This window comes from Polyodon spathula, chromosome 13 (genome assembly GCF_017654505.1).
Source record: "Polyodon spathula isolate WHYD16114869_AA chromosome 13, ASM1765450v1, whole genome shotgun sequence".
In the NCBI taxonomy this organism is placed as follows: Eukaryota; Metazoa; Chordata; class Actinopteri; order Acipenseriformes; family Polyodontidae; genus Polyodon; species Polyodon spathula.
Genome location: NC_054546.1, coordinates 7,602,821 through 7,614,472, shown reverse-complemented (window position 1 = coordinate 7,614,472; position 11,652 = coordinate 7,602,821). Strand labels below are relative to the sequence as shown.

At 40.9% G+C, this 11,652-nt stretch overlaps 1 protein-coding gene across 2 annotated transcripts; it reads left to right on the top strand.

The window, feature by feature from the left end:
- The first annotated feature begins 2,739 nt into the window (after positions 1-2,739).
- Positions 2,740-9,555, top strand: LOC121325147 (synuclein-like). 2 transcript variants are annotated; one of them, XM_041267458.1, is made up of 6 exons: positions 2,740-3,138; positions 4,672-4,713; positions 5,422-5,549; positions 6,557-6,574; positions 8,137-8,199; positions 8,813-9,555. In XM_041267458.1, the coding sequence occupies exons 1-6, from the start codon at positions 3,018-3,020 to the stop codon at positions 8,822-8,824; spliced, it is 384 nt and encodes a 127-aa protein (XP_041123392.1). In that variant the 5' UTR covers positions 2,740-3,017; the 3' UTR covers positions 8,825-9,555. The 2 variants fall into 2 exon arrangements, with proteins under 2 accessions (XP_041123392.1, XP_041123393.1); XM_041267459.1 differs by lacking the exon at positions 6,557-6,574 and having other exon boundaries at positions 2,743-3,138.
- The last annotated feature ends 2,097 nt before the right edge of the window (positions 9,556-11,652 follow it).

Below are 11,652 nucleotides of genomic sequence, written 5' to 3'. Positions count from 1 at the left end.
ACATTTATTATTGTTGTTGTATTTTAGATTTTAAGTTTTGTATTGGGCAAATATTTCTGTGCGTTTAGGTCTTATTGTGTAACGTCTAGATCTAGCCCTGCCTCTTGAGGTGGTGGTTCGTGTTATGTACTCTTAACCTGCTCTATTCAGACCCGATCAGTTGCAAGGGCGCTGGATCGCTGGCTTTGCATGGCTTCCATCATACACAGTGGTTACAGTTTTGTTCAATGGCTTTCAGCACCCCCACTTTAAAAATTGTTCTAGTGCCACTGATCAGTTGTTTATGGATAACGTTAGATAGGATTTCCTAACTAATGTTAGGATAGGAGAAGACACTTAGGAAATTGTAAGCACTTTTGAGTTAGGAAATGTTTCTGTAAGACCAAGTTAGAAAAAATCCTATCCTAGCCATGAAAGATAACAAAGCGAGTTAGGAAATTGTTCTGTAATACCCCTGCAAGAATGAAAGGCCTGGGTATGTCACAAAGAGGTGTCAAATGATGTCCGTGACCTTTAACCCCCGAGCTACTCTGCTGAGGTGGGCTCTTTTCACCAGTGGTAATCAGCACAAAGTCACACCACCTGAAATAAACAGGCAATGTGCCAGGGTGTTGGCAAATTAGCACCTCTATAAATAAGACTGCGCTGGCTGAGAGCCAATGAGAAGAGAGGGGTGCCTAAAAACAAGAGGGGCCACACCATCGCCGACGCGCTTTCACTATGCAAGTCTGTTCACACTCTCGGAGGGAAAGGCACGCATAGCAGGCCAGGGATTTTTTGAAACATGCAGCTTTTTTCTTTCTGACCTTCGTTCAGCTCAGACGTTTAAGCGACAGCCCGTAGTGAGAAATCTATATGTGAGAAAGACGTGGACACTCAAAACAATCGCAAAACAACAGCGAAATACAATAATCGAGAATGTAAAAAAAGAATACATTAAAAATAATACTTTTTCATTACATCTGACATACATAGTTATATTAGCGTATTCAGTGGAATAGGAATGTACAGATGTATATAGAAAACTACTACGTTTAATAACGCAATTCTACGAAATTGCTTTTATTATTATTATTATTATTATTATTATTATTATTATTATTATTATTGATTATTATTATTATAACAGGGTATCGTTTCCAGTGGTGTCCTAAAACGTGTATTTATATTTATAAACCCTGTGGAGAATAAATGTAACCCAGCTCAAATGTAATAATTTTTGGAGTACCAATAGAATTAATTAAAACATATCTAAACTAATAGAGATTAAGTCAGAAAAGCAGTTTGGAACCCAAACCGGGAAGGACAGGCTATATAACGAAAGAGAGGCGATGGTCGGAGAGAGCGACCCTGTAATGTATTCCTCTCTGTGTTTGTTAAAATAGGCATGGACATCGTTAGTGAACCGCTTTGTGTAACAATCAGACTAAATCTACACGGAGAAAGAGCGTCAAAGCAAAGAGAGAGTTCAGATTTCAAGCACAGAAGTTCTCCTGCAGTGCTATTGGATTGAAGCTTACTACCCTTTTATCAATTACAAATACAAAACGGGCCTGCTTGCTGTTGAGTTTCCTCATAGGAATTCTACAGGATCCACAGCTTTACTAAAAGAGAAAACACATAAAACTCTCATCAAAGTTTACTAGTAAAAGCACAGCAAAGTGTAATAAACTATAGTGGCAAGCATTGTAAAGCATAGTAAAAGCCACGGTAAACCATGGTAAATGCAAAATCTCATAATGGGGAAAAATTACTGTGCAAAATTACAGAGATAAACTTTTATGAAGTGAAACACGAGTCATCAAACATAAAGGACTGTTAGTGACCTACAACAAATACAAAACTAGAGCCGCAGTGTCACTATAAAGTCACGATCACCACAATCAACAGACCGCTGTTTCGACACGTGGTGTTTGTTTTTCTAGTCATGTTTTAACTAAAAAATAGATTTCTTTGAAGAAAATAAACAAGCAGGAGCTATATAATTGATAGCTAGAGTGCCTACTATATGCAGTCTCTCCAACTCATTACCCTTAGAAAGCATGGCACAGAAAAAAAAAATCAATAGACAAGACTTGTGGCTTTCTGACGCAGTCCCACACTATTTTAGCAAGCACTGGTTGGGCACATGGAAACCATCATCTGAACTAGGCTGGATAAAAATCAGCCAGTACAGCAGAGGTTAAACATGTGCATAGGATCAGTAATGTGTCTGATGTTCCCCAAATGCAAGCTGTCTAAGTTAGGAGTCTATGATGAACATTTAGAGAATATTGGTAAACATGGAAATGCCATTATTATTTTCACCTTATTATTATTATTTTCAGTGTGTCATTGCAGAAAGAAAGACAAATGGACGGACAGACGTGATCAGTTCATATCCCTCATTCATCCACGTTTGAATGATGACCAAAATAAAACAGATCGAAGCAGACACTCAATCAGAGAGGACCACACACACACACACACACACACAAAAAGAACAGTATTCAATATAACCAAAAAAATCAATCTTATTAATAATGTAAACAGAGCAGGCTTGACATTTGCTTGAATAGGGTGTGTGTGTGTGTGAGAGAGAGCGCTCTGGGCGAGGGGGAGAGAGGGAGGGAGAGCAAAAGGGAGAGAGGGAGAAGGGGAGAGGGGGAGAGGGAGAAGGCGAGGGAGAGAGGGATGGAGAGAGGGAGTGGTTAAAGAAGGAGGTGGGGGAGGCTGCAACATAAATAGAGGCTGCAGCATCCAGAAGCAACTGTACTTCAGCATCCACAGTTCCATCTCTCTCTCACTCATTCACTCACTTATCCAGTCCCTGCTGAGGGTTCCTTCTATCGCTGTCTCTCTCTCTCTCTCTGTCTCTCCTGTGTTTGTCGCAGCAGCTAGCTGTCCTGTAGCTGACATACACACACGCATACCTGTCTACACCCATCGAGAATCTCAAGGTAAACGCTCTGCAAAACACAGACGAAGAGACCGAAGCCTCCACCCCGTGAGGCAGGGAAAGGAGCCGAGTCTGCAGGATGGACGTGCTGAAGAAAGGGTTTTCCATGGCCAGGGAAGGAGTGGTAGCTGCTGCAGAAAAAACCAAGCAGGGAGTAGAGGAGGCTGCAGCCAAGACCAAAGAAGGGGTCATGTATGTAGGTAGGTACCTTGAAAATAAAGCTGCAGCAAATACCATGCAAAAATACCATGGAAAAGTACCATGCAAAAATACCATAACTGATTTCTGAGAAAGAAACGCTGATTCGCAGTGACAGCAGGATATTCAATGTGTATTTAATGTCTGTAAAGTGTCATAGAGCCAGCCTCTTACTGCATCATTATTAGTCGTTTCGCATAAGAGGATTTTTTGTAAGCACCCCTTCTTTGAACCCCAAGGCTTTCCAGGGTGAGAAGCACTGAAACTGAGGGGTATCAAACACAGAGAGAAGGGGGTGTAGAGAGAGGAAGAGGGAAGAGGAGTGTTGACCTCTACTGGTGCGACCCCTTTTGAAAAAAAAAAAAATTCTAACAATAAATCAGCTTTTTTTTTTTCTTTTTTTTTTTTTCACAGCACTGACAAAAATACTGAATGTCACATAATTGAAAAGATGTGCAGGTCTTGTTTTTGGCAGTGCAGTCATTTACAGCTGTTGACTTTTTTCTTTTTAAGTGGTGGTGTGGGACAGAAGAGAGAGAAGACAGGGTGTGGTGGGGTAGAGCGGGGGATCAGGGAGGGCAAGGTTAGTGCAGAGGTCAAAACAGGGCGATGCTACACCTCTAGCAAGCTTAGGAAATAGACTGGATGGCAGTGAACGACATGCAAATAGCCAGCGATCTGGAGCTTGAGGGTTGCATGCAGTTCAAACTGCAGTAAAAATGCAGCGAGCTGGAGCAAGAAGGAGGATGACATGTTTAGATATTGCAGAGAAAATGCAGACCTCCAGTGACAGTATTACTGTGTGCATTACATCTCAGATGGCTTTTACTGCTCTCTACAGTTAAGATAAGCAACATCTAAATGTGTTTTAAGCTGCATGAAGTACAAATAATAATTAAAAAAAACCCTGTACTTTATTTTCTTATTCTTGTAATCAGATTTAGCTTGCAGTGCAGTTTTGGCTGCAGTATACCACTGGCAGAGTGAGGACACTGAGTCCTACTCACTCAGCCTACTGAAAGGCAACTGGCTTTATTAATTAGCGAGAAATCAGTCCTCTTCGGAGCCAGGTCAGCTTAATTAAAAGCATCTCAATAGAATCACTGTAGAGATTCACTGTAGCTGTAACCCTCTGCCCCCCCCCCCACTTCAAAGACTACAGTATGTGTGATTGTTGCTGCTGCCTCCTAGCACTTCATCATGTGCTGTAGGTCAGACTCAGTCCAGCGGTCCAGCTGGGATCCGACCACGTGACCTGCAGCAATGGTACCAGAATGTAGCAGTTCACCCATAGCATGGTTTTTGATATATCTGCATACCCTGAATAATGCCCATGCCCAATACAATACTGACTGTTCAGGTATGATGTGAAAAAACACATGGAATTGAAATCCTTGGTTAGCACTGGAATTTAGAAGAACAACAACACAATGCAGTTGAATGGTACTCTCTTTAACAGAGAGCTTTACTTTTACATTTCCTTTTGAAATCCAATGCAAGAGACTGACAGTGCTTTGTCTGTTTTGTTTCTCCAGGTTCAAAGACAAAGGAAGGCATGGTGCAGGGTGTAAACACAGGTATGGCACACACAGCAGTACTGCTGTTGAACTCAGGGATGGAAATAAGACTCCTATTGCACAGCAGCTTGATCCTTTCCTGGTTTTACTATGAGATTAGTAAGACACACCCGAGCACTGGGGCTTATCAAGCTTGTAGGTAAACCTGGAATGGGTGAAACTGCTATGCAGTAGGAGTCTTACTTCCATCCCTGTGATGGAATTAAAAGTTTTAAAAACTTGTATTACACCACATACATAACAATAGTCTAAAAATCGTAATTAAGCGCAGTAAAGGAACCAGAACCAGAGAGAATGCAATTGGAAATGAAGTGGAGATGCAATCAGGACAGAGGGTCTGAGTCACTTCTGCACCCAGAGTTCTGAGGGAATGGAAAGGGCTACCTAGCTTGACAAGGTTTTGAGATCAATCAGCTGCTACTAGTAATTGGGCAAGCACTGATGCAGATTGGAACTTTCACATTCATTTCCCAATCCAAAAATACATAACCTACAGCACTGCACTGTGCTGTAAATACCAGAGACTGAGGGCTAGTTAGTGCATTCCCTGTAACAGCAGGGCAGAAGAGCACAGCACATAACATGACAGGGTAACAAGGGGCTACCTGGATAACAGAGGGGTTTGGATAATCAGGGTTTAGATAATCAAAGTTTTACTGCTTTATGATAATGCACCTACCTTCTCCTCTTCTCTCTCCCGGGGCTCAGTGACTGACAAGACCAGGGAGCAGGCTAACGTTGTGGGCGACACCATCGTGGCAGGCGCTAACGAGGTCTCCACCAAGACAGTAGAAGGGGTGGAGAACGTGGCGGCATCTACAGGACTGGTAAACCCGGTGAGTGCCCCTAACATGATGGGATAAATGAAGACTGGGTACCCCATGAACACTCACACAGTACTGAAAGCATTCCATAAATATTCACAGAGAACTGCAAGCATTCCATAAATATTCACAGAGAACTGCAAGCATTCCATAAACATTCACAGAGAACTGCACATATTCCATGTGTGTTTATGGGGCATTTGGTTTATATAACAGCAAGTGCAATATATTGAAACGAAAGTATCTTAATTATAAAACAAAATAAAACAGCTGAATTCTGAGAATCGCTTTCCTCAAACCAAGCTCTCAGAATCTGGTCTAACCTCTGCTACACCTGGGTGTAACCATTAAACCAGTCCCCACTGCAACACTTTTTTGTCCCTAGTGGATGTAATAACAGCAATTTAGCAATATCTGATAGTAATTTATAGGAAGGTTTGGGTTTGGGATAAAATTGTGAGTTAAAGTCGAGGAGATTTAATGTATGTCAAAGTTTTAAAAAAAAAAGCAAACAAAAAAGAAAAACTAATAACAGTTTTTCCCCTGGCAAAGATTTGACTCCAGTTTAAGAGGTTGCCATATTTAACTGTGTTGTGTGTTTAATACTGTTAAACGTTTAGCTTTTTACTAAACTGTTAAACTAATCTTAGGCATCAGCCAATACATTCAATATATGTTTTTGTTACTTGAAAATGTATTAGATTCTGTATTACTAACTAAATGACATAAAAATATGTTATCCTTCTTTGTTCCAAACTAAACAGACTCAGTTCCCTCCACCTGTCTGCATACCCTTTAAACCCTGAGATTAGATGCTTTTTGCTGGACTCTCTCCAAGGATGTTCTTTTTGTAGAGCAGAATTAATGTAACTGTTTCCCAGGACCAGTTATTTATACTGCCTCTGTCCCTAAATCCCTGTTCCTGCAGTTGTTTTTTTTTTTTTTTTTGGATGAAATGTTCTCCCTGGTTTTGCTAGCCTTTGTGTTTTGTTGATTTGTGTCTGTCTCCCTCCTTTCAGGATGTACCAGTGAACCAGGTGCTGTTTATTGTGGGGGGGGGGGGGGGGGGGGGGGGATGAGGTGCATGATGCAATGATGTAACGAAGTCATGATGTAATGATGTAGTGATGTACTAACGTCACGGCAGCTTCTGCTGGTTGCTCCCCGCTCTCATTGTGCACAATATCTTTGGTTCATTGCTTCGAAAGTAACTGGTTCCTGGTATCCCATCACTTCCTCAGCCATAGGTTATGTGATCTGATTGTAACAACACAGGAAGTGATTCGGTAACAGGAAGCAGCAGTTTCATCTTTTACTCGGTTCGTGATTTTGCAGTTGCCTGTGATCTCGTGTGCAAATAAACAGCAACCACTGTGCAGGAGAACAACACAATAATCTCCCAACTTGATTTTGATTAAAAGCCTAAGCTGTTTCAAACTGGAACCCTGCCATGCGTAGGGCATTATGGGCAACTGCGAAAAGATCTCTACTACTAGGTATCAAAGACCAAGCATTCATTGAGGCTGTTATTAGGTAAATCCTGCTAAACTGGGGGTTTATAATGTTTGGGGTTGCTAGATGCTATCACAGTCAGGTTTTTGAGAGGCATTGTCCTCTTAAGTTTGCTCTGATTCAAAAGGCAGTGACCTCCCTTAAGATCCTTCTACCTCTTCTCTCTCTCTCTGTCTCTTTCAAATCTCCATTTGCTGGTTTCCATAAGAACATCCCAAAAATCAATGTCTGTATTTAAACCAACCTTCTTCTCTGCAGAGCCCCCCCCCCCCCCCCCCCCGAGACACTTCCTCACTGCCTCAGATAGACATTCAGCTTTGAAACCAGTCGACTGCAAGAGCGAGAGAAAGAGGAGTGCATGGAGACGGGAGGATGGGGAGGAGGTGGCTGCACGAATGCATTAACCTGCTACTGCCGTGACTCAGCAGAAACCTTGCACTAACTGCATTGCAGTCTGAGGAGGCTTTAAATAGCAACTAAACACCGGCACATTTTTCATCTCCCTTAAAAAGAACAGTCAGTGCAACTCCTGCCATGTTTTATTTTCTTGAGCTGCCTGCACTGCACCCTACTATCTGCACAGCAGTCTCCAGCACTGCCCAAATCCTTTCTCATTTATATATATATATATATATATATATATATATATATATATATATATATATATATATATAATTTTGCTTTTTTCCCTTCTTCGTTGCATCTCTCCATGCCATTATAGAAGTGTCCCATAATAGAAGCAAGCAGAGTGTAATACAGCACAGTGAAAGCATGGCAAAGCTTAGGCAAGCATTATAGCGAGGTATGGTAAAACATATTAAAAAACAAACTATGGTAAACTAACTTTTGCGAACGTTTCCCACTGTAAAAACGTAGCAAAGTGTAAAAAACACAGTGAAAGCATGCTGAAGCATAGGTAAGCATTGCAAAGCACAGTGAGGTATGGTAAAGCATATTAATAAACATGGCAAACCAGGGTAAACAAATGCATGAGAAAAGTGCAAGTGCAAAAATCAACTTTTATAAGGGCTGCTGCAGTTGCATCTGCCTCTATGACTGGCTCACATTCTCTCTGTGCGCTCCATAGGAGGACTTAGCCTACCAGGCAGCAGAGGGTGCTATTGAGCAGGCTGGAGACGGGGGACAGCAGGTGAGGGAACTGGAGTTCCAGACTTACAACCCTGTTCAGTGACTGCGTGTGTAATTGCACCACTCTAACATTTCCAATCTGTGCAGATACAGTCTTCAAGGCAGCTCCTATTACCCCATATTATTAATACCGCTTAAACAGTTTGAAATATTTCTAAAAATTACATTTAAAAAAAAAGTGTGTCCAAAGGGGATATATCAGAAGTGTAATAACTGTATGGGTAGCCAGTATAATAACTATGTGGGTATCCACTATAATAACTGTGAATGGGTATCCAGTATAATAAATATATGGGTGTACAGTATGCCATTTTTTGTAAAAATACAGTCACTGTGAAAATGCCCTCAAAATATTGACAATATACAGTATGTTGCCTGTATATTAATTGGCCCATATGATTAAACAGTGCTTTAAACATGAGAATAGTCCCTTTAACATTCCTTAAAAACGGTCCTTAAAGTTAAAACAGTATTAGAGTTTCCACCTCTGAAACACAAAAACGCCGCTTCCTGCCACATTAAATGTTTTTACCAACAAACAGCAAGGCAGAGCAGCAACCGTCCAGAGGAACTGCTTCTGGCATGATCTCTCCTCTCCGTTCCTCTCTCCACAGGTTGGATACTAGCCCTCTCCCTCAGGCCTTGTCTCGTGGAGTCCCCCCCCCCCCTTTCCTCCAGCCAGCAGGGGACCCCAGGAAGCTGTTTCTCCACCCCCACAGTCCCAGGTGTCGACTTCAATGTTTGTTCCGATTTAAAGGAAACCGAAATCTGATTTTATATATATATATATAAAATCCTCCCTCTCACCATGGGTCTCTTCTTCCATTCAGTGACCACAACCCCCAACAAAACAAATGAGGCCCCCAGCTAAATGTATCAAACAAGGGGTGACAGCAAGATTCTGTTTCATTTTTTAACAGAAGTTTACAAAAAGAAAAGCATGTTTAAGTGTATTAAAAAAATGATTTTGGTTGGAAATTGTGTGTGAGACCGACATGTTTGCAATACATCTGTGCCCCTTTTCAGTTTCAGTGTTTGACCTCTCTCTATATTAACTTATTTATTTCAAAGCGCACTGTTTTCAGTGCTGGGGAGCCTGCTTGTTAGGACTGTCCAAAACAGATCCCGTCCCTCTGTCCCCAATTACTGTATCTGTCCTTGTCCAATGTCTGTCCCCTTGTGTCTGCTTTAGGTCTCTAGACAAAACCTCTACTGTTATTATTTTGAAGCCAATGGAAATTTAAGACTGCATGTTGCCTTAAAATACATTTGCTGGCGTCTAACAATACAAAGCAGAAGAAGTTGATTTTATAAATACACCTACTAAAATAAATACAATTGTTTTGTTTAAACCAAACCCTGGCATCCTGGTATTTATGCGCGCGCGCAGGTATTATTTACAATGTGTGGACAAAAGTTGAGAAATTCCTGAAAGAAGGAGGTTGTGGGGATGTCCCCACTCTGTAAAACACCTTTTTGAGACCTAAATATGCCTTTTTTTTTTTTAAATTTGCCAAAATATTTAGTTTGTTGTCGAGTTTCACCCTGTGTGGAGTTTTGTCTGACTGGAGTTAGAAATAGTAAATAAAAATATAGTGAGAGTCAATGAACGTTCCATATCAGCAACTTGAATAAACTTAGATTTGTATCATTTAAAAAATAAAATAACTTTTAGAAAAGAATCAGATAACTCATGCTATTCGTCACTGCAATGTGCAAGTCACAGGGAACTTCACAAACATACAAGAGATTGTAAAATACGTTTCTGTATGTATTGCATAACGGGGATGTTCGTCAGCATCTGCTAGTGACAGTAAACGCCCAGTCCGCACCCAGCAGTTAAACTCCTTTTCTCGTTATTTATATTTTGTGCACGCTGCTAAACCAGTTTGGTGACTGGGAGTGGAATGAGAAAGCTGGGAGGCAGGCTGAGGGATCCCTCTAAAAGATAAGACTATCTGCCAACTCGATCATAGGTAAATCTAATGAGAACGAGTCAGTTAGGCAAACGTTTCAGCTATCCTTCACCTGTGCCCCGCCCGTGATTACAACAGACCTATACACCTGCACTAAAGACATTAGCCGTCATTTTGTCTATTTCACCCCAAGCAAAAACAGAGACTGTGTCAGCCACCTGCACTACCCGGAAGGGACACCATAGGTCAGGCTAGAGCACCTGCAGCAGCGTGTCCAGGAAACACATCTGGCCAAAATAAAAATGAAACGGTCTTTGGAGTAAAGTTTGCTGAAGGAGATTTGTTTTTACTGTGGTAAGAAAGGTAATAGTGTAGGACAGAAACAAATAAGTCCTTTGTATTGGTCACACTATGTTTGAAATGTGTGGTCACACTATGTTTGAAACGTGTGTCTACACACCTTTAAATTACAGGTTTGCATTAATGCATGTTTACATTTGTACTGATAGGGCTCCAGCCAGGAGACAATGAGATGTCCAATCCAAATCTGTGGAAGCCTGGTAAAGTGGTTTAAAACAAAGACTTTGTCAGAAATACTGCGCAAGTCAATAATTGGCTTACCGTACGACTATGACATCATAGACCAACTCACTTATTTGATCTATTAATATTACTGAGCCTTAATATTAATAATTAAAAAATGAGTGACTCCACAAGTTAATTTTGACAACTTTTAGGAGGATTGTCATTTGAACAATTTCTTAATGAGAGTGAAGCAGAACAAAACGTCTCTCAACAGTTGAATCTTGGTGTTTTCATTCCAATGTAAAATGTCTTACTTGCAATTAAGATTATCCTGTGATTACAGTAAAACCTGGACTGGCTCTCAAACTGCTCTTCAATATGAGGTATTATTATTATTATTATCATTATTATTATTATTATTACAGAATGAACGTAAAACCTGAACTTTACCAAACAGGGATAACATTTTCTGTTTTATAGAAAAAATAGACTTTACCAAACCCCTTTGTTTGTAAGAGCCTTGTTTATAACAACACACCACAGTAAACATTGTATTTGTTCAAACCGGCTCTGCCCTGAAACCAGCAATTAACCAGTGTGCTGGAAACGCCTTGGCACAGAGACAGAGCCCTGAGCAGGAATGCGGGGAGAAACAATCCTGTGTCAGCTGATAGAAATTCTTCAGTCGTGTGGATTTCAAGTGAGAGTATAAGCATAAAGTCACTTTTTATCTTATCAGCGCCCGGTGCATCCCAAATTAAACTACAAAAATCAGACAATATCACCCAAAGATATTTAGCAGTGCTAACAATGGGTAGTGAAATTGATTCTTTAAAGAGGCCTTCCTTAGCACCCCTTTAAAGGGGGGTGGGAGTGACAAGGCTGCCAGAGCTAATAAGAGGTCAGGAAATTGGTTTTAAAGTTGGGTCTTAAAGGAGCCCAACGATTCAGTAACAACAACACAACTTGATAACCCATTCCATACCCTCACAACTCTTTGTGTGAACAAGTGT